Source organism: Aspergillus sclerotioniger, assembly GCF_003184525.1.
Source record: "Aspergillus sclerotioniger CBS 115572 chromosome Unknown BO94scaffold_12, whole genome shotgun sequence".
NCBI lineage: Eukaryota > Fungi > Ascomycota > Eurotiomycetes > Eurotiales > Aspergillaceae > Aspergillus > Aspergillus sclerotioniger.
In genome coordinates, this window is record NW_020291002.1 from 583808 (window position 1) to 604245 (window position 20438).

At 53.0% G+C, this 20438-nt stretch overlaps 8 protein-coding genes across 8 annotated transcripts; 4 read left to right on the top strand and 4 right to left on the bottom strand.

Moving 5' to 3' along the window:
• Positions 1 to 645: 645 nt before the first annotated feature.
• Positions 646 to 2274, top strand: BO94DRAFT_556147 (uncharacterized protein; the record flags this gene model as incomplete). Its single annotated transcript, XM_025613842.1, has 4 exons — positions 646 to 708; positions 772 to 954; positions 1265 to 2068; positions 2131 to 2274. The coding sequence occupies 4 exons, from the start codon at positions 646 to 648 to the stop codon at positions 2272 to 2274; spliced, it is 1194 nt and encodes a 397-aa protein (XP_025468088.1).
• A 964-nt stretch (positions 2275 to 3238) lies between these two features.
• On the bottom strand, positions 3239 to 4901 carry BO94DRAFT_491244 (autophagy-related protein 27). Its single transcript, XM_025609149.1, has 3 exons — positions 4276 to 4901; positions 3683 to 4211; positions 3239 to 3582 (listed from the first exon to the last, which is right to left on the bottom strand). Exons 1-3 carry the CDS (start codon positions 4538 to 4540, stop codon positions 3387 to 3389), a joined length of 990 nt encoding a protein of 329 aa, XP_025468089.1. The 5' UTR covers positions 4541 to 4901; the 3' UTR covers positions 3239 to 3386.
• Positions 4902 to 5182: 281 nt separating this feature from the next.
• On the top strand, positions 5183 to 6237 carry BO94DRAFT_534629 (tubulin-binding prefolding complex subunit GIM3; the record flags this gene model as incomplete). The annotated part of the gene is made up of 4 exons (XM_025611593.1): positions 5183 to 5197; positions 5483 to 5617; positions 5738 to 5805; positions 5895 to 6237. 4 exons carry the CDS (start codon positions 5186 to 5188, stop codon positions 6085 to 6087), a joined length of 408 nt encoding a protein of 135 aa, XP_025468090.1. The 3' UTR covers positions 6088 to 6237.
• On the bottom strand, positions 6108 to 9384 carry BO94DRAFT_491246 (transcription factor domain-containing protein). The gene is made up of 4 exons (XM_025609150.1): positions 8673 to 9384; positions 8508 to 8605; positions 7678 to 8451; positions 6108 to 7622 (listed from the first exon to the last, which is right to left on the bottom strand). The coding sequence occupies exons 1-4, from the start codon at positions 9138 to 9140 to the stop codon at positions 6506 to 6508; spliced, it is 2457 nt and encodes an 818-aa protein (XP_025468091.1). The 5' UTR covers positions 9141 to 9384; the 3' UTR covers positions 6108 to 6505.
• An 845-nt stretch (positions 9385 to 10229) lies between these two features.
• BO94DRAFT_49727 (uncharacterized protein) lies at positions 10230 to 10710 on the top strand. Its single transcript, XM_025609310.1, has one exon. It carries the CDS (start codon positions 10276 to 10278, stop codon positions 10573 to 10575), a length of 300 nt encoding a protein of 99 aa, XP_025468092.1. The 5' UTR covers positions 10230 to 10275; the 3' UTR covers positions 10576 to 10710.
• A 1273-nt stretch (positions 10711 to 11983) lies between these two features.
• Positions 11984 to 12502, bottom strand: BO94DRAFT_49816 (uncharacterized protein). The gene has a single exon (XM_025609342.1). It carries the CDS (start codon positions 12326 to 12328, stop codon positions 12041 to 12043), a length of 288 nt encoding a protein of 95 aa, XP_025468093.1. The 5' UTR covers positions 12329 to 12502; the 3' UTR covers positions 11984 to 12040.
• A 4803-nt stretch (positions 12503 to 17305) lies between these two features.
• Positions 17306 to 18433, bottom strand: BO94DRAFT_534635 (proteasome assembly chaperone 4 family protein). Its single transcript, XM_025611594.1, has 2 exons — positions 18038 to 18433; positions 17306 to 17715 (listed from the first exon to the last, which is right to left on the bottom strand). Exons 1-2 carry the CDS (start codon positions 18227 to 18229, stop codon positions 17488 to 17490), a joined length of 420 nt encoding a protein of 139 aa, XP_025468094.1. The 5' UTR covers positions 18230 to 18433; the 3' UTR covers positions 17306 to 17487.
• Positions 18431 to 20290, top strand: BO94DRAFT_49974 (N2227-domain-containing protein). The gene is made up of 3 exons (XM_025609389.1): positions 18431 to 18530; positions 18584 to 18706; positions 18862 to 20290. The coding sequence occupies exons 2-3, from the start codon at positions 18591 to 18593 to the stop codon at positions 19985 to 19987; spliced, it is 1242 nt and encodes a 413-aa protein (XP_025468095.1). The 5' UTR covers positions 18431 to 18530; positions 18584 to 18590; the 3' UTR covers positions 19988 to 20290.
• Positions 20291 to 20438: the final 148 nt, after the last annotated feature.

A 20438-nucleotide genomic window follows, 5' to 3' on the forward strand; every position in this document is an offset into this window, starting at 1 on the left:
TCCTGCGGGATTAATTCAGCATTCTGGCCACCATTGTGGATAGCAGAGGGGCCCCCGAAAAGCAATTACGTTTTAACCCCTCGACTAGCCTGGGACCGTTGGACAGTAGTGGATATGCAGCTGTACTACTGACCCTCGTTCCTCGTAGGACTGCCTTATCTGGTCCATCCACGGGTCAACCTTCCCTGTTTTGTTTTGCCGGACATAGCATTGGCCCTGGAGTGAGGAACGAGGCCTCTGATCGATCAGTCATTTCTATTCGTGATGGCTGCGCTGCCCGTGGAGGTCTCCCCCGTATCCCCCCCTCCGCTGCCAAAGTCCGGCTGGTTATAAAAGTCCCCCTCCCATCGGCTTCCCTCGTCGATCTGTCTGTCTCTCTCTATCTTCTCGCCCAATCCTGCCCGGATTCGCGACGACTGCCTGTGCTGGCTCGTTCTTGCCGATCTTTGCATCGATAACAGACTCCTCCCACAGCCCTCTGCGTGTTTGTCTTGTTCGGGGCAACAGTCCCTTCAGTCCCTACGCTGGCGGTGAAATTCCCTGGTCATAAGTAGTGTGCACTGTTCAGCTTCGTCGAATTTGGACCTGAAAAGGCTCAGTTCGCTTCACCCACCAGATCTGGTACTCCCCATCACATCTTGCACGATGTCACAGAAACCCATTTTCGTGGCTACCCATCCCCGGGCATGCTCCACAGCATTTGAACGAGTACGCATGATCGCATCCATCCCTGGGATCGGAGAGTCGGGCAGAGCAGCTGACACCTCCCAGGTCTTTATGACTCGTCGAGATACCATCCAGTGTATCCACGAGCCGTTTGGCGATGCCTTCTACTACGGGCCCGAACGGCTTTCGGCCAGATTCGCCGACGATGAACAGGCGCGTCTGGACAGCGGCTTTAGCCAGTCGACGTTCAAAACCGTCCTGGATCGAGTCGAGCGCGAAGCTTCTGAGGTCCGACCCTTCTTCTTGATCGCGTTTTTTGCTTTCTCCGTTCTACACCATGTTTTCTCCCTGTCTGTCGTAATGCGCCCGGCTGGAGTTGAGCCGGGCCAAATGGTCCTTGCTACACCGTAGAAGCCTCCGGGATATGCAGGACACCAAATGCCCTTTCCCCCGGTTGAGTTGCGGGTCTTCTTCTATGATTGCCCCAGGTAGTATCTCGCCATCACCTGCAAGACGGCGTCGGATCTCACCAGCCCTACTCCTACGAGCCCTTGATTTGTCCTCTACTTGGTTGTCGCAAGATACTTACCAACCGCAGGGCAAGCGCATCTTCATGAAGGACATCATGCACTATCTTCTCCCTCCGGACGGCAAGCCGGCCAGCATCGCGCCATCACTGAGAAGGATCAAGCGTGGCGTGGGGACCGAGTCGACTGGAGAGACGACTCCCCAACCGGTCGTTGGCGCCCATCATGCCAACGGCCACCATCACCAGCAGCTGAACGGCGCGACCACAAATGGGCTCAATGGCCATGCTGCGCTGGACAACCTCGCACAGGTGAAACCCTCCAAGCGGGAGCCATACCCGTACGACACGGCGCCCGAGCCAGGCAATCCCACCGTGATGCCCACCGAAATCCTCGCCCAGTTCCATTTTGCCTTCCTCATCCGTGATCCGCATCACAGTGTTCCCTCCTACTACCGCTGCACCATCCCGCCCCTCAGCGATGTGACTGGGTTCCACAACTATGACCTTTCCGAGGCCGGGTATGACGAGCTGCGCCGCACCTTCGATTATCTGCGTAGCGTGCGCCAGATCGGTCCGCATATTGCGACACAGGAGCGAGACGCTGACGATATTGATAACCGGCTTCGGCCGGTGACGAACGGGTTCGGACACGAATCCGGGGCGGAGATCTGTGTGGTCGATGCCGACGATATGCTCCTGAAGCCGGCGCCTATGATCGAGGCGTTCTGCCGTAGCGTGGGACTCGAGTACACCCCGGACATGTTGAACTGGGACACCGAGGAAGACCACCAGCACGCTCGGGATGCGTTCGAGAAGTGGCGAGGCTTTCACAATGATGCGATCGAATCGAAGGGCCTGGTTGCTAGAAAGCGTGTAAGTCATCATCAGTCATACCCTGCACACAGCCAGTCAGTCATCGACTAACACCCACACAGCCGCATGCCATCAAAACCGAACAAGAATGGGACGCCGATTGGCTCAAGAAATACGGACCCGAAGGTGCCGCTCTGATCCGTAAAGCCGTCGACGCCAACATGGCGGATTACTTGTATCTGAAGCAATTCGCCATGCGCGTGTAGCCGAGCCATCCACCCGAACAGAACGAGGTGGGAAGAAGAGGGAACGACGATGAATTTAAGTAACTATGCAGGAGCAGAAAAGAGGGGCTATCCACTCTTTTAACTTCGTTTGGTATGCCAGATAACGATGCTAGGCATGGTGAATCCTTAGCTTTGATGACGCCATTTGATGTGATGATGATCGTTATTCTTATGATTCGTTTTGTTGATTGATGATTGACTGATTTACATAAGGCAGGGAGAATGGATCAATCTATTTGGTGGAATAAACCTTCTATCTTATTTCCGTCGTAATCGTATCTGTTCTCATCGTGGTTGAGTAGTGAGTAGTGAGTTATTCACTGGGTTCCCCGTTACGATTGTGATATACACAATACACACCACAAAATCTGCATAAATTGCACATGACTCTAATGTACTACGTGTCCAGAATGATTAATGCACATAACAATGCAATCACAATGCAATTAATCTATATGAGAAGAGATCCATCTATTTATCCATCCAGATAAACAACACACAACACGATAATGCAGCCGGGCTACTAAATTACGCCTATCGAGATTTATCTAGTACTGATCGATCGACTAATCTAATCAACAAACATATCTCTCCCCCTTCCATATCAGAAAATGGCATTGTTCACACTATCACATGGTTTAGGTGCGCCGGGAATAGTATTACTTTACAGGATTGGGAATGCAGAGCAGATACCTGATTTTCTCAAAGTATTACTCTATTAAGTATTCTATTAGTCTATGGTTAATGATTATATGGTATACAGGATGGTTCTTGGCTTGAGTTGATTATTGTAGTTAGTTAGTTAAATGGTATTGTTTCCTTGCTAGTGTGAGGTATACAATTCCATATCCATGTCTATATTTCAACACCTAAACTAACAAAAGCTCTACAGTACAGACATAAGATAGATAGGAAAAAAAGAAAGAAAAAAAAAAGTACCCAAAACAACTCAATCTTATTGATAGAACGGTATACATACTAGTCTTCTCAAGCGAAGAATCATCAACACTCATTGATAGCCACGACTTAACCCAACCCAAATCGACCGTAAAACCACAGCGAAGGAAAAAAAAAAGCCTTCTAGAATAATCCTAAACGGCACTATATCCCCCTCTTGTCCCCGTTCCTTGGAGTGTGTTTACTACTCGACGCAACCAGTCCTGGAAGAGGTAGGGAATGTCGCGGATGGTGTCGCCGTGCGGGAGAAGATCCCATCCCCGGGCGCCGTAGCGGTTGTAGTTGAGCCAGGAGCCGAAGATGAGGTAGGCGGCGATGCAGGGGAAGAGGCTGTTTATGAGGGCTGTGTTAGTTTGGTGTTCGAACGAGTAGGGAGTAAACTCCAATGGAATTTAACGATAAAAAGGGGTGGGGGAAGGGAAGAACATACATAATAATCAACCATGTGAAGAATCCCCAATGACTCGACCCATCACCCGTCTGCTGATCCGGCTCATCCTTATAATTATCGCACGCGTACCGCGTTCTCCAATTCAGCTTGAGCACATAGGAATCGTCGTCCGCGGGCCCGAAACTCGTGAATTGAAGACTGCGGTCGCCCAGCGGAATCGTGCCATTGCCTTCGTTGTTGTTATCGTTGTTCTCGTCCGCGCGACGACGGCGGCGTTCCTCCGCTTCCGTGTCCTCGGTGGTTTGCAGACCCTCCAATCCCGACCGGTCGGGATCGCACTGGAACTCGATGACGGCGCCCGCGTCCTTCTTCTTCTGTTGCTCTTCGTCATAGTACTCGCCGCCGGAGAGTTTGACGAGGAGACCCTCCTGTGCGGAATCGAGTTTCTTCAACCGAGTGATTTCGGGGTCCTTGGAGCCGTGGCCTAGATGGTCTAGGCCGACGATGGGAAATACCATGCTCTCTTCTTTGTGGCTGTCGAGGGCGGTTTTGTATTGGAAGCCGCAGACTGGTTTGGGAAGGTTTGGTTAGTGAGGAGGTTTGATTGAGGGTTTGAGAGGTAAAAGACGTACTGTTCTTGGACGTCGGGCATTTCAGATGTCCGCGGTGAGCGGCGCCCTTGAGAATGTTGCAGATGTTGAGCACGTAGGTCGTGTTGACGGTGTATTCTTCTGTCTCGTCGACGTGGTAGAGAGTGTGCACGCCGCCGAGGGAGCTGAGGTCATATTTGAAGGAGTCGACGTTGATGTGTTTGCAGTCGAATCCGGAGGCGGAGGCGAGGCTGGGGAGAAGGGCGGAGGAGAAGAGGAGGGTCGAGAGGCTAGAGGGTATTCGCATGGTGGCGGTTAAGCTGTGTGTCGTTGAAAGAGAGGAACTGGATCGGTCGGAGCGGTGAAGTAGATGGATGATGACCGGAGCTCAGCTCGACAGTGGAGGCGGTAGATTCGAGGGTTAAACAACCAGCCAAGGAAGCGTCGTAGACTCGAGACCCGGGGGTGTCGAGAGGTGTTCTATATGATTGCGTGGAGGCGCGAGGAAGCCCCGAGATGAAGATGGAGAAGCCAAGGTGGATGGGCCTGTCCCGAAGCGGATGTCGGCGATGCGGTGGCCGGCAAGCTGGGTTTCTCCGACGCGAGCATCAACCACCACCGACCGCTTCAGTAAACACCGATGACGATGGATGGAATGGCGATCGAGTGTCTCTCGTGGCAGGGGCTGAACGTGATCGGCAATGCGGAGAGCAGCTGACGGGGATGATGTCACACGCCCAGCTGGTGGTTGTCCATATTCGAAATCTTCCGCGAGGACAGCGTAGTCCTACTACAGATGTATACCCGGTAGCCTCCAGTGACATTATTTCGAAGCCAATCCAACTCTAAAGGCATCACCCACCATACTATCTAGACTTTGACCCATAGCCTTGGATACTATACACACCCTTAGTAGAACTCCACTACATGATACCCACCAAAAGCGTTCCTCATGCAAAACCTCGTACCCATCACCAATATGCAACCTCAGGCACCCACCACCTCCCCGCACAGACCACCCCTCTCACCCCAATCCGGAAATCTCCAGCCTCAGGCATCACACTCATCGGCTCCCCTCCACCGAACAATAATCAATCATTCAACACCAGAGCCCAGAGCCCCCAGCAACATCAACAACCCCCACCACACCCCCCCGCCAAGATGATGCAAACTCGTATGGTTCGTACAATAACCCTCCCCGATTTTCTCAGTTTACCAATATAGTACCTACTGACACAAAACCCCTCAGCTCTCGAAAGAAGATGAAGCCCTCACGGGCAGCGAGGACAACGAAGTCCGTCGCGAGGACCAAGAAAAGATCAACCGCTTTAGTCGACTGCACCAGCGTGAGACGATGCTGGAGGAGCAGTTGAAGTTGAAGTTGGTATGTTTATCCCCATCCCCCCATCCCCCCATCCGTACTTTTTTTTTTTTTTTTTTTTTTTTTTTTTGTAAAGCTAGTCATTGTCGATGGAAAATGCACGTGCTAAGAATCACCCCACAGAAAGATAAAGAAGATCTGGAAGAAATCTCCACGGAGCTGGAATTGGCCGATGAGGATGAGCTGGTGCCGTGAGTATCCCCTAGACGCGCCCATCCATTCCTTCGTTGTACAGAGATGGATGGATGGATTCTGGATTGGAAATTGCTAACCAGGACAGGTACAAAATCGGGGATGCCTTCTTCCAGCTTCCCCTTGAAGAGGCCCAGTCGCTGCTCTCAACGGCAACGGAGCAAGTCGATGTCGAGGTGGGCAAGTTGGAGGAGAAGCTGAGTGACTTGCGCGATGAACTGCAGCAGTTAAAGGTCGCCCTGTATGCTCGTTTCGGACGGAGCATTAACTTGGAGACTTAAGTCTAAACCTTTTGTGTTATGTTCATTTATCTAATGACCCAATGTGATATAATGTATCCGTGGTAATGCTATGCTCATATGCCAAAGGATCAAGTTCAGTGTCTAGCTTCCGGCTATACATGCTTGTACTGTATACAAGATTCCAACACTATCTACGGAAATTAAAACATCGCAGCTGATTCGTAATCCATGATCTCATCTCACATGCCTGTGGGGCCGCCACAGAATCGCCTCGACGATAATACAAGTAGAAATAGTACAACTGATTGCCCCGGTAGGGGAACGGTCTCGCGCCCTAGGCGGGTAGGGCGACTTGAATGCTTAAGCTTCGGCCGTGTTTCACATAGTCCCCTATCAATCAAAATAAGGCGGGTGTCGCATCCGCCATGGTAGGAAATGTCGTCATTGCAAAGCCAGCTTAGATTATGCTTGCAATGGTCATGCGCGAATGAGACGAGCTTGACTGGGGCGTTGTCGCATCGGAGCTCGTGTTGGCTGTTTCCGGGCCAAGGTACATCGATTCCAGGGGCTTTGTACGATGCTGGAGCTCCTGCTGCTGCTGAGTTCTCTCGCTGAGATACTGCACCGTCTGCTCCACCCAGCTCCAGCCGTCCCAGCTTTCCGACCCACCGCTGGGTCGGTCATTGCTCTCGGTATGAGAGTACGCGACGGGGCTGTTGATTTTGGGCGACATCGTCTCCAACTGGGAGCCGGTTTCACTCCCTTGCCATATCCAGCCAGCCTCAGCGGTGCCTTGCATGTCGCCCGACACATATGCCATCAACTCTTCGTCCCGCTCCAACACCGTCAACTCGTTGCGCCGCAGCCGGTCCAACACCGCTTTTAGGAAGAATGCGAGGTAGCGCCCGCAGGCAGCATTCACCGCGCGTGAATCACCAATGGCAGCACTTGCTTGAACACAGATGAGAGCGGCAGCATATTCCTGACGGAACAGGAGTAACAGTATGCTGCGCCAGAGGTGGGCGCACAGCATAGTACTGGCGGAGGAGGCCAGCAGTGGCCTCCAGTCATCGCCGGCCGTAGTCACAAAACCATGGCCAGGGCTGGACGGTGGGCGCATACAGCGCGAGAGTAGACGTGCCGTATCCTGGGCGGTAGAGACACAATAGTCCAATGCTGACGATCGAGTTTCGGGCGCACAGAACGGGGAAATATTATGGCGATGCAGGATAAGTCGAGCATTCTGGAGGTAGAGGATCGGGGCGAGCGTGCGGGGATCAAGGAACTGGTCGGCTTTGGGGTGGTACTGGGGAGGGAAGGTCGCGAGGCAGGTGTTCAAGTGTCGTTCGAACGTTTCTAGGGTACCCTGGCTAATCGTGGAACTTCTCAAGGTTCGCGATAGCTGACCGATGGATCGAACGACGTGGATGGTGGCAAGTAACGGCGACGTTTGCGGGCTTTCCGGCACAAAATTGCCATCCGAGAGGTACTGCTCATCGATGGGACAGGGGAGATCCACATCGCAGTCTTGATCATTGATGAGAACTGGTTTTCCCATCTCCAAGGCGAGAAGCCTGCAAGTCCAGTAAGCTACACGCCCAGCAATTGGCCACGTCTGGTAACTCCTACCTGTCCCAAGTGTACATCCCCCACCACAACCGCTTTCGAATCTCACCCTCAAGAGGGGACCAGGGCCCCGACTCCAGGTGCAGCCCGATCTCCTGCGCAACTCTTATCGCAGATCCAATCCATACCCAGCTAGCCGATTGCGAATTCACTTCATACAGGAAGATGCTGGCCAGCAGCGCCGCCCGTGCCTGGTCCAAGGTGAAGTTGTCCTGCCATACGTCGATCACCCCGCAACTGACTTTCACGAATTCTTTGCCTTCTTGTTCCCGATTCGCCTCCAGAGTGTGTAGACACCCACAGGCGAAGACTCCAAACAGTACTGCTGCCCATTCCCGGGAAACTCCTAGGAGCGTCCCGGCCTGGTAGACGTTCTCGTATTCATTCACAAAGGTGGGCCAATGGATCACTGGAAGGACGGAGTGGATGCAGCTGTAGTACTGTGCCAGCAAGCGATTGGCCACCTCCTTCGGGGGCAGTGGGGGAGGGTCGGTGGACAACAAGGACTTAGGCCCTTGCTGTCGGTATGGAGGGGGCACCCTCAGGATGCCCCTCCCGTATTTCCGCAGATTGGCACGAGCCTCGGTCAGATCCTGCATCACCGGCGCTTGTGGCCGGCGCGGGGGACGATATCCGACGTCCGGAAGTTTCAGTTGAGGTTGCCCCGCGCCGTCAATGTCCAAGTCCATCAGATTGTCGGATCGTAGCATCCCCGACCGAAGTTGATGGAGTTGTTGTTTGGTTGATAGCAGTTGCTTCTCAAGGTCCTGTACTTGTCTGCTGGCACATTAGAATGGTAAGACTCCCACGGATAGAACGGCCACGGCACGAACTTGATTGAAGACATGCGTCTGTTAGTCTCCTTGGTAAACTGACAGCGAACCTTGCGGTTGGTGCACTCTGTGCAACTGGAGGACTCGGAAGCGTCACACTAAACGAAATGAGCCAACCTGGGTCAATGCGACAACCCGAGTAACATCAGACGCCGCGTAACGTACCTTGACTTTGCGTTCCCGACAGGCATCACAACTGGGGTCTTTCCTTCGCTGTCGATACGCTCGCTTCTGTTGTAAGGGCTGCTGTGCCTGGTGGTGGGCGTGCGGACCAGCCGCACCACCCCCGCCAACGGGCTGAAGCAGCCCGGAGCCATTCAGCGAGGGTGCATCGGGCAACATAGACACGCCCTCTGCGGGGGAGCCGCTGGACTCGTACGAACGCGAGTAGGTGGGAACGTTCGTTACTTGCGGCGGCGGGGGATTGGGCATATGTTGTGCCAACGGCTGAAGTAGATGGGCCATGCGCAACCCGCTATCGGGTCGACTCGGCGGAGCGGAAAGAAGAGGAGCCGCGGGTCCATGCGGTTGGAATGGCGCTGGGGGCGAGGTTACCGCGTGCACCGGAGGAAGCTCATACGACCCTCCCGGTTGGTTCGGGTTAGTCGAGGAGTGATAGTAATGCGCTTGCATGTTGACACCCGCAATGCAACCTCATAAGGGGAACCTGGGGGGCGCAGGTCGAAGCAAGCGCGGACCAGACGATGCCCGCTCGTCCGATGGAGGCGATGGGATGAAGGCGTAGCGAGGAAGAAGCAGAATCCCGTCGGATGAAATGATGGGACAGCTTCTTCCTATTGTATGCAACTCGAATGGGCACTAGTGCTGATGATAGCTGCGCTGTGACAATGACGATGGAAGGGGGGGGGGGGGGGGGAAATTGGATCCCCGATAGATGGTAGAAATCCCGAGCGCCAACAATCAACTGCCGGGGAGGGGAAGAGCGGATTGGATGGGATTGATTCGGGAAGCTGGCCGCAGTGGCGAAAGATGGAAAATGGGGAAGGGGGATGGAATAGCTGGTGCGATCGCGCCAATAATCCGAGCCACAGAAATGGTGGACGTGGTGTGGTGTGGTGTTCCAGACCAGAAAGTTAGATTGGGACGATGGGGAACCGTGGGGTCATCTAGATGCGGTAGTGTAGCTGGACTTGGAACGGACAGATGGAGGTCGTCGGCGCCGATGAAGCCATACAAGGTCGAACACCTATTCCGAGGTCGGTGCAGGGGCTGCAAGGAACGTGGGTAACAGCTAGCTAGCCAACAAGAGCTAGGGTAAGGAGAAGGTGGTTGATGGAGGATGGATGAAGATGGGGGGGGTTGTGGTGAGAGAGGGGAGGGAAAGCTAGGGGGATGGTTGCAGCAGGAAAATTAGAATTAATGCAGAGAGGGTGGTGGTGGTTGAGTTGACTGGCAAATAGAGAGGGAGAGAGAGAGGGAGAAAGGAAGAGGAGAGAGAAAGAGCAAGCAAGAAGAAGCCTGGGGAGCGAAGTGAATATAGAAGAAAAGCAGTTCAGTCATGGAAGGGATGATAAGCTGGCAGTCATACTACGGATGATGGACGCATAATCACTGCAATGAACCCTCCGGAGCCTCTGGTTTCGTTTCTCTCATTTATTTTGATTTATTATTTTAGTTTAATATTCAGATTTATTATTTAGTCATTTTAATATTCTCAGTTTGGGTTTCCGGATTGATTGATTATGATTATTATTATTGATTGCCCCTCTACTTACTACTTACTTACTTACTCCTCCGTACTGTATGTATGTATGGCTTTCTCTCTCTCACTCTTTCTCCGTTGCTGGGAATTTTCCCCTCACGACCACCAATCCTTCATATACAGACATCAACCACAGCAACTACCGAATACCAGCATTATTCCCTTCCAACCAACACAACCAGAGGGAGGAAAACCGGCGCAAATAGATTAATGCCCACACTTGCATGCGACCCGGGCTCGGATGGCGTGCCAGAAGCTCCATCGCCAGGGTCCTCCCATGCCCAGGAATCGACTCCGAAAGTCTCTCGGCTGACCCCGGTTACAGAGCAGAAAAAACATGGCTGAAACGACGCCAGCTACCTACTCAAATCGGATCGAGAAGGGCGGAGATTAGCACCTGAGCTTACTGCAGAAGTCTATCCTTAGGAATCTGTTGCCGACAGCCTTTGCCCCGGTTCCGTTGATTGACTGGTGGGTTGGCCTTCCTTTTTTCCTTTCTCTTTTTGTTTTTTGCTTTTTTTTCATTCCCCTCTCCTCTTTTCCATTCTCCTTTTTCCTTTTTTCTTTTTCTTTTTTCTTTTTCTTTTTTCTTTTCCTTTTTCTTAATTTTTCTTAATTTTTTTTAATTCCTTATTTTCCACCTAACCTTCCTCCCAATTAGTCGTGGAGGGGCAACACGAGCGGGATGACGATGACGATGAAGATGGGACCTGCCCCAGTGGACCACTGCTAAAAATGTTGATTCTCCTATTAATATGCTCGATGCGATGTTTCCGTTAAATTAACAGGGCCCTACGGAAAACTCCATCTGGCGGGTTCTTTGTTTGATCGTTTATACTCTAAATTGATTTCCTGCGCCCAGTCGGATTGTTGACTGATGATTGAATCCCACCGCAGTTTGTTGACGAACGTCTCCCTAGTTTCTAAACACCTAGTCCGTCCCTACCAAGGAGTATCATCCCCAGCTGGCCGGCCGATGTCGTAACGGCCCGTCGTCGCTTCTGCTGCACTACTGTACAAGCTCCCGTGTTGGGCTCGCCGTTTCGCGCGCCTGAATCGGTTCTCATCTTGATTGATTGCTTGGGTTTTCTTTTGCAATCGCCCACCGGCTGTTGAACTGGCAGTTCTTAGTAGAGGATCAGACCTCTAGTTAGGTTGGCAGTATCCCGAGATCGGCAGTGGCAGTGTCCTGTACCGGCTACGGCTCCTCCCAGAGATCACGACGTGGCCGTCATCCTTTTTCTCTACTATTTTTAATCATATTTTTTTTTCTTAATCCACGGTCCACGGTCCCACCAAGGTAAAGGGCGGAATGGCTGAGCTCCAGAAGTTGGGACGGAGAACGGTCTCGGAAGGGTACCTAGGCTCGGCCATGATGGAATCTAAGTATGGTTCTGACATCGCCCGTACGGAGAGCAACTCCGTGCTTAAATTCTGACCTGCAGCTGAGGAGGTTCCAGCTTACTAGTAAGCGACCAACCTACATGGATCCGGTTGTCTGGCAGGCCTGGCGGGTGGGCTTGGCTGCTCAGCGAGTGCAGGCTGGGAGGCCGTGGTTCGCTGATGATCATCACGGCAACTCCTGTGGTGTACGGCAGCAAGTGTGCCAATCCATGGATGGGGGTTGGTGGTCGAAGCCGAGTGGTTTGGGGGTAGATTGGGTTCCCAGCAGTGACGGCTTGATGACTGGCGGTTGACGGGAACATGGAAAGTCAAAACCGCTTTACCTTAACCACCGCCGGACGATGGGCCACCGGGCTGCTTGATCATTGGAGGCCCAGGAGGATCGCTATTGCTATTCTTATTCTCTTCACCGATGAAGGATGGAGTCTGTGCCATTCCATTCCCCTGATCTTGCAATCTCCTGAAGCGCTGTCTCAGAGACGCCCTGCCATCCAGCCGCATAGCACACTTCGATAATAATAATCCCGATCATCCCCAATAGAATGGCTGTCGGACAGTAAACGGTACGCCACCCCGAAGGCCGCGTGCAACCTATCTTCGTGCCTCCCAGCGAAAGAATGTGCAAGGGCGACACCACATCTTCAGCATCGTTTCTGACGATCAACTCGGAATCCCGCCTCCGGACTGAGCCCATTGGACGAGCCACATGGGTGCACGAGGCAGCAACCGTGGTCAGTTCCACCGCAAATCCTGCGTATTACGCGATGGTGAATAATATCAACACAACAGTGACAACAACAATCATTACTATTATTACTATTATTATTATTCTCGGTTGCTGACGAGGGCGGTTGGTTGGTTCACTGTGGCTTGAGGTAACGATCTATCTACGTACTACTATGTTACTTAGATCTTACTTGGATGGCGAGGAGAGTCGGACGAGTGACGCCAGCCCCAGCTTCGGACGAAACACGGAGAAATCCGCCCGGCGAAAAATCTCCGCCCCATCTTTATTGTCCCTGGAACAGGATGACTGACGACTGATGACTGGCATTTCTCGGGCTTTGCCAGCCATGGGCTGGACTCCTCCTGCTGAATGGGGCTTAGTCTTCTTGTCGTGTGGTCGTCAGAATTTTCGCTTGGCGCCCTTTCCTACGCAATTCCTTCTGGCTGCTTTTGAGGCTTGTGTGGCCACCGTATCAACTCCATCCATCCCCTCCCAAGTCCCAACCCCGTCAGCCTGGCGACCGCTTACTAGTTAGTAGCTTAGCCCGGCCCGGTCTTGGACCAATGATCTGGCCCCCGTTCCTATTGCCCAGCAGAACAGCCGTCGACTCGGGCGAGAGACTATCCTCGAGTAGTCCACCTTGGCATCCCTATCCCAGTAGTATCTGCGTCTCGGCGCGGCATCAAAGCCGGGCTGCTTATGGCCGTGTCGATCCCAAATTTAACGGAAGGGGAAAGGGTGGGAACAGGGTCCATTGCTTGTCGCACTGATAATCAGCAAGCAGACAGGCAGACAGGCAGGCTGTCGGATGACAGCCCTGATGCGGCAGAATGGGATCATAGTCTGCTGAGTGGCTAGCTGACTGACGCAGATGTTGGGTTAGGCACCTACTTACGTTCGGCTCCCTTGTTCCGGCGACAAGAATAAGAATAATGCGTCTACCTGGTACCTACATCCTAGTACTTACATACAGGGAGCACAAGAGCCTTCTCCATCCCATGGGCAGTCCATGACCCTCGACCGAGGGCCGACTATGGCCGCCGCGTGCCTGCGCAGGAAAGGCAGGCGGAGGCACGAGCTCTAGCCGCATCATGGATCCTGCTGCATGCTGCTCCTCTTCATGCTGCCCTGCCCACCACGGAAATGATATCCCCAGCCAATATGAACGGGGGGATCGCACAGACGGACAACATCCGGACGCCTTAGTCGTTGGGCGGTGTCGTCGTCCGGCGCAGGTTACGCATTCCCCCCTGTCCTCTAGCCGTTGGCCAGCCCGGACTAACCCCCCCTTTCAGCTTCGTGATCCATTCCTATTTTTCCTCGCTCACCTTCCGGATCAAGGTCAGATAGGCGTCCAGTTGGGAAGACCCAATGACCCATCTCTCTTGCACGGCGAGCTGCACAGCCCAGTAGGACTCAGTCGCAGTCAGATGTCGCGAGTCACGACCGACACGGAAGGATTGGTCTTTGACCCCTGCGGGTTTGTTGCATGATGGTGCGTTAGGTTGGCTGGATGCTCGGCTCAGGAACCTGGACAACTCCAACTGGGCATCTAGGCTCGTGTCGAGATGCTGGTGGAATAATAATGGGTCCCCGCACCCGCACCCGCACTGTGCTCAGATGCCTGATCAGTTTGCTGATATCGTCCACCAGTGGAGGCGGGATGCCTGTTGGACGCGTCTCCGAGGAGGTAATATCCACCGAAATTATCTCATCTGAACTGTATGGGGAGTCGAGACTTGAAATTGGCAGGGCTAGTGAGTATCTAGTGACCGGCAGACTGCATATCCATGTCCTTTAGGACTTAGGGCAAGTTAAGGTCCCATGTAACGTACCATGGCCGGATGTTCTAACCGAGATCTCAACGATGCGACGATACGGTTAGACCCCGGGCATGGGGGAATGATCCGGAAGGGGAACACCCAAGGGAAAAAATAAAAAAAAAAAAAAATTAAATTCGATAACGAGAGGGGAAGTTCCATGAGATCCTACCGGTACAGTAGTAGTAATAGGTAGTAGTACGTATGACGGACGGAGGATTATGATCCATTGGGAAAGACCTACTGACCAGTCTGACCAGTGGTGGTTGGGGCCAGAACGATAGTCGGATCGCGTTCCAGGGTGGCCCCTCTCGAACACTCGAACTCTAGCTAGCCGTTTTGCTTCCGCACCTGTCAGCCAGTCGTCTGTCTGCTGGCTAAAGTTAGCAGCCACTGACATTTTTCGTCGACCGCGTTCCGGCAGCCGGGCGGGAAAGCATCCCCTTCGAGTATGGCCGGGTGGATGTTATTAGTATTCTTTTCTTGGAGGTGTTGGAGAGGAGAGAGGAAGAAGAAGAAGAAGAAGAAGAAGTGACTACCTACTAGTCAGTATCCAGGGTCCGGCCCCCCATGTGGCCCTTCCCGTGACAGTCGGCCGCTGCACCCCATCCTGTATAGGTAGCGTCCCTTACTCAACATTTCGGATTTCACTAACCATCTTGCTACTACCTACCTATCTACTACTCGCGGGTACCACGACAAGTGGCTTGGCTCGTTGGGCTGACCAGTCTGGCCCGTCTGGCCCGTCTGGCCCTATATTACTTCTCCAATAAATCAATCATAGCCGGACTCATCCCGAGTCATGAAGCAAGAGAAGGTGGGCTCATAGCTTCATTCTATGATCCTAGTCACTAGTGACTGCACAGTCAGGCCAGAGCGGAGCCATCCACGGAAGACTGCCGCCATTCGGTGAGTTCCGTCAACCGGAACGAACTAAGTAACCTTCTCTCTTTATCCACCCAATAATGACCCCCAACCTAGCCCAGGCCACGAAAATCCAGACACCCGACATGGCCAGGGCACCAGGGGGTTAAGGGCACAACCAGGGTCTGTTTGCCGCCTGTTTCATCGATTCCCGATCGCTGAATGGTTTGGCTCTTCCCGTGCTATTATTCCCCTCCTTCGGCCCTCGGCGCCAGCTCGGTCGGCCCAATGATGGATGGCTTCGAGCTCGACGGTCCACGTGGGCCATGCATTGACCTCCATGCAGCACGATATTAATGGCCGGCCTCATGGTCGGATTATCCCCTGTCGTCGTAATTTGCCCGCACCGCAGAGTTTTCCTACTATCTACCAATAATCCAGCCCGTGAGGTCATACCGTCTTATCCAACCGTGCCCGGCTGTGCCCATGTGCAGGAGCCATCTCCTGCCGCATGCGAGGGCTCTTCGGCAACAGCCAACCCACTTGGCACCACCGGGGCTACATCAGGTTGCGCATGGAGTGCGATATTAGGTCGAGGTTTTCTAATGGTATTGCAGCTACTCCAAACTCATCAGCCAGAGGTACTTTCCAGACGGAGCGGTCCTTCTTTAGACTATTCAGCAAAAGCTTACGAGCACTTTAGTGACAGACTCCTTCGAGGATTCCAGCGGCGCCACTTGATCACAACGCCTTGTTGCAATCTCCGGCATATATTGGTTCACGGGCAGCGTTATTGTTCTGTATGAGAACGCCGCATCTGTCTCGGATCTAGACATGCCGCCAGCCCCTATCTAAGCGAGTATGTTCATGCCCTATCTAGAGCAATGCGCTAGCTGCCAGGGCTTCTGAGACACGCTTCGAGAATTGGCTGTTCCTTAGCATATCGCTCGAGAAACTGCGGCGTTTCTGATTCGTATGTCCCAAGTGGATGGGCCCAGCGCAATTAAACGGAGAAGCACCGAAAGAGCTCCGATGGAGGCACGAAGGCAAAAGCCGCACGAAAATTGCTGAGGAATGCCATCACGCTCCTTTGCTCTTATCCTGGAATTCCTAGACCAAGCAAATGGAATCATTCGAAAATACTGAACAGGTGTCATTAGACTGATCTGCCGTGAATTCTGGGACACAGTCATGCATTATGCAAATGAGTATACCTGCTCATCCAGAGCCCCAAGCGAATTGACGCATGCCAGATATGCACACCATACCCACCCTGATGTCCCAACGGTTTATACGAGACTAATGGCTTGTATGTGGTAGGCGAGGTGTCGTGCTTCTCTTTGGGGATGGCGTTGACAAACGAACCAGGGTAGTTGCAGGAACAGGAATTACTTAGACATATCTACCACCCATCCTGCTGGCAGCTGCCACCAGTGACAAGATACTATTTGCCAAGCTAACGGCGACGATAATAACCACAGGGAGACTAAGGACGTCTAAATGACCTACAAAGGTAAGTCAGAGCGCCAGCTCCACGCCAATGCTTAGTTAGCCGCGAGGGCTCGGGGCTGATTCCGATAGCCGTCCGGAGCAGGGCCGTTGCGTTTCATCTATCTTCCGAAAGGGCTGAGCGAGCTGACCGGAACGGAAGGATGCGGACGTGTCCGGCTACCAGGATGGGCCCGGAGCTGTCCATTCCGCTGACTGGCCACACAGAGGCGAGAATTCGTCATGGAGGGAAGGGATCATTTGCGGTTCGTATTCCGTGTGTCTCTTATCATGGGCGCCGGTGCCCACATGGCGTCCGTTCGGAGGGGCCATCGGAATCTCCGATGTGATGCGTCGGATCACCTGATCGACCGGTTTTACTAGAGACACTATACTATACTATACCTATAGGTAGGAGGTACTATAGCAAAATATAGTATAGAGCACCAATTTCAATTTGATCATCTGTACCATATACGTCCGAGTCTATGCTGCTCTATGGAGTGACTAGTCCCCTTTAATAATATTCTCTCCATCACCGGAGAATCAAGATTAATATTAATCTTCTCCATTATACAAGCTACTAGATGCTAGCCGCAATTCTGAAAAGAACCAACCAGGCATCAATGCCATTGACTACAATCCCTATGCAAATCCCGATCCCTACTATCACCCTTCCCCTTCATTTAATACCCTTCACACACACACTCACACTCACTCTCCCTCTCTCCCTCCCTCCCTCTCCCTTCCTACCTTTCAATCCCCACCGTTCACTCTCTACACCCTAATCCCTGTATCCATTCAGATTCCCAATGTCGATGGATCTTCATTCACTCACTCAATAGTTCAACATCACCAACATCACGAGGAAAAAGAAAAAGAAAAAGAAAAAGAAAAAGAAAAAGAAAAAAGAAAAGCAGGATACGATACTACTCTGAACAGTATTAATTGGCTTTACTCCTTCCTACTCTCCCACTTCCGCATAACAACGTCCACGATCCCCCTGACCCCCTCCATTTCCTCTTCCACAAGCAACCCCAAACCCACGGGGTCGATGCTACATCCCACGTAAACGGGGACTTTCATGCGTCGGGCGAGGATCTTGGCTACCCGGGTTGTGTATTCCACGCTTGAGGGGGAGAAGTAGATGGTTGTGGAGATTGTGGCGGTGGGGTTGGTTCTCTGCTTTGTTTGTAAGTGTATGGTTTTCTTGTGGATTGAGGAGAAGGGAGGGGGAGGAGTGGATGAGTGGTGGGATGGTGAAGAACTATTGTGTAGTATATGGCCTTTGATCCATGGGGGGTGGACAAGGTAAAGTAAGACGAGTTAATTGTATATGCTTGGTGGTTGAATGGAGAGGTCAATTTGATCTCCGTGGATGGGTATACATATAAACATACCAGATATATTTATTTATATTTAAGGGAATAGTGGGGGAAAAGAAAAGGAGGGAGGAGGAAAAAGAAAAGATATGAAAGGACAGAAAGGAATTGGAGGAACTTACATCTGGCATGGCATAGATAAAACTTCCCATGGGCTTGACGCTGCCTGCGGAGTCACCGGGCGTGGAGGTGGCCAGGAAGACCATGGCGCAGGTGTCGAGGAAGGAAAGGTGGATGTGCGCGGTTGTGTGCAGGGCTTTGGGGAGGGGGAGAGAAATTTCGATCGGTAATGCTGGTGCTGCTGTTTCTGCCATTGTTGGTTGTGTATGTATGTATTCTGTAGAGATAGTGGGGTGTCGTAGTATTGGTGTTTGGGGAGAGTATCTGCAGGATGTTGATGGTGGAATGAAATCAATTGACTGTCGCGTGGATGCGAGGTCCATCACCGCTTCTGGATGCTTCCCCGCCAACCTGCAATTGGGCGGGTCCCCACTACACACCACCACCACCACCTCCTCCTCCTCCTCCATTCTTTCTTTCAACGGCACGCCGAGTTTCTACGAGTTCAAGCACAGTCGCGTCCTCCACCCCCGTGGCCTTTGGATAGAACTTTGGGTTGGTATCAATTCCGGGAGCATCCATCTTTGGTACTAACTGCGTAGGACTAGTACCAAGATGACATCCGAGCAGCACGACGAGCCGGATGAAATCCGCAGCTGGTCCGGCGATTTCGACCCATTGGCTGACAATGACGAGCGGCGAGTGCTCTTTGCTGCATTTGACTCCTTCAGGTGCGTGTAAAGTGCAGGATAGCCCACTCCGTCTTGTCGCTCGTTTTGTATGTGAGACGACGCTACATCTACCGAGGGTCATGCCTATGGCCATCCCGATGACGCTTTGATGTCGGGCTACGTGGCGACCGAGGATCTTCCGCTGACCTGGCTAGGCAATACCGGAGAACAGCTCACATGAATACAACGCACCGTCGACGCCAGGCTTTCTATGCGCTTCCGTCCGCGCACTGGCAGATGCTGGCTGAGCCGCCCTTCTCCATCCTGGATAACTTCAACCGGGTGGACGATGCCATCGATGTGAACGCCGAGATCGCCGATGCGATTCTGGCCACAGGCCTCTCGTCGTTCGGGCTGGTTGCAAACCCTGACCCCGAGGATCCGCGTCAAAACTGGCACGGCGCGGCAAACTCATCCGATGTCAACAAGGCGCACTCGACCCTGAGACAGTTCTACCGGGACTGGAGCGCTGAGGGCAAAGCAGAGCGTGAAGCGTGCTATGACCCTGTCCTTCGTGACTTGCGCGACGAGTTCGGTCAGCGGGCTGGGTCGGGAGAAGAAGTGAGGGTGCTTGTGCCTGGCGCTGGCTTGGGCAGGTTGGTGTTCGAAGTCTGCAAGGCAGGCTTTGCTGCTGAAGGGAACGAGATTTCCTATCATCAATTGCTGGCCAGCAGCTGGATCCTGAACCACACGCTTGGTCCCCAACAGCATGCGCTGTACCCATTCGCCCTTCATTTCTCCAATCTCTTATCCAGGGAGCAACAGCTGCAGAAGGTCATGATCCCGGACGCGCATCCGGGTACGGCCATGATGGAGGCCCAAACGAACGCGGCGCCGTTCGGCAGGATGAGTATGTCTGCCGCCGACTTTACGGTGCTCTACAGCAATCCGAGCAACAAGGGGGTGTTTGACGCGGTGGCAACCGTATTCTTCATCGACACCGCGCCGAATCTCATTCGATATATCGAGGCCATCCGCCACTGCCTCAAACCCAACGGCATCTGGATCAACGTCGGACCGTTATTGTGGCATTTCGAGGACGGGAGCAACCGCAGTCACGGCGGGAACGACGAGGGACACGATCAAGGGATTGGTGAGCCTGGGAATGTGGAGCTGACGGAGGCAGAAGTGTTTTGCCTCGTGCAGCGAATGGGCTTTGCGATCGAAAAGCGCCAACCCGCGCACGAAAGGCCGTTATGTGGGTATATCCAAGACCCGGACAGCATGCTGCTGCCTCTGTATCGCCCGTCCCATTGGATAGCACGCAAGCTGAATGCATAAAGACGTTTTCCCTGGGGATCTTTGTAGATGAGTATGTCGTTTTTGCAGTTGGCAAGTTGGCTGGGCGCGAAGGTCGCGGACGGTCACGGTTCGTACGGTACGGGACGGGGGATCGACGATACGACATTCAGCCGCAGGACGACAAAGAAAGCAAGCGACAAGGCTGTGGGCGGCTTAGCGGCGTGGCTGAACCCGCCGGTTGATTGGGGCCATTCCTTGGTGCCATGGACCGCTCAGGTACTCGGCCCTAGACAGCCGACGGTGGAGTTGACCGCCAAACAAAGGACTGCTGGAGATCCACCGCGAGCCGGCGGGTAAATCGTTTGTCAGCAGCGGAAGTGAAGGGGATCATCGGGCCCATGGCTTGTCATTTACACCCAAGGAGGCTGGGGGGAGGGAGAGGGGTGTTACATCACTTACCTCTCTCCCATGGGCATAGTTGCAAAGTATC

What these genes read in the sequence shown, in the direction of transcription:
- BO94DRAFT_491244 (XM_025609149.1), bottom strand. Translation starts at nt 4,540, where the DNA reads ATGCGAATACCCTCTAGCCTCTCGACCCTCCTCTTCTCCTCCGCCCTT. An exon ending in ATGCCCGACGTCCAAGAACA is followed by an intron (nt 4,212 to 4,275) that starts GTACGTCTTTTA and finishes TTCCCAAACCAG; the next exon opens with TCTGCGGCTTCCAATACAAA. An exon ending in TTCACATGGTTGATTATTAT is followed by an intron (nt 3,583 to 3,682) that starts GTATGTTCTTCC and finishes CCTCATAAACAG; the next exon opens with CCTCTTCCCCTGCATCGCCG.
- BO94DRAFT_491246 (XM_025609150.1), bottom strand. Translation starts at nt 9,140, where the DNA reads ATGCAAGCGCATTACTATCACTCCTCGACTAACCCGAACCAACCGGGA. An exon ending in GTCGGGAACGCAAAGTCAAG is followed by an intron (nt 8,606 to 8,672) that starts GTACGTTACGCG and finishes CATTTCGTTTAG; the next exon opens with TGTGACGCTTCCGAGTCCTC. An exon ending in AGACGCATGTCTTCAATCAA is followed by an intron (nt 8,452 to 8,507) that starts GTTCGTGCCGTG and finishes ATGTGCCAGCAG; the next exon opens with ACAAGTACAGGACCTTGAGA.
- BO94DRAFT_49727 (XM_025609310.1), top strand. Translation starts at nt 10,276, where the DNA reads ATGTATGGCTTTCTCTCTCTCACTCTTTCTCCGTTGCTGGGAATTTTC.
- BO94DRAFT_49816 (XM_025609342.1), bottom strand. Translation starts at nt 12,328, where the DNA reads ATGGGCTCAGTCCGGAGGCGGGATTCCGAGTTGATCGTCAGAAACGAT.
- BO94DRAFT_534635 (XM_025611594.1), bottom strand. Translation starts at nt 18,229, where the DNA reads ATGGCAGAAACAGCAGCACCAGCATTACCGATCGAAATTTCTCTCCCC. An exon ending in TTATCTATGCCATGCCAGAT is followed by an intron (nt 17,716 to 18,037) that starts GTAAGTTCCTCC and finishes CAAACAAAGCAG; the next exon opens with AGAACCAACCCCACCGCCAC.
- BO94DRAFT_49974 (XM_025609389.1), top strand. Translation starts at nt 18,591, where the DNA reads ATGACATCCGAGCAGCACGACGAGCCGGATGAAATCCGCAGCTGGTCC. An exon ending in GCTGCATTTGACTCCTTCAG is followed by an intron (nt 18,707 to 18,861) that starts GTGCGTGTAAAG and finishes TGACCTGGCTAG; the next exon opens with GCAATACCGGAGAACAGCTC.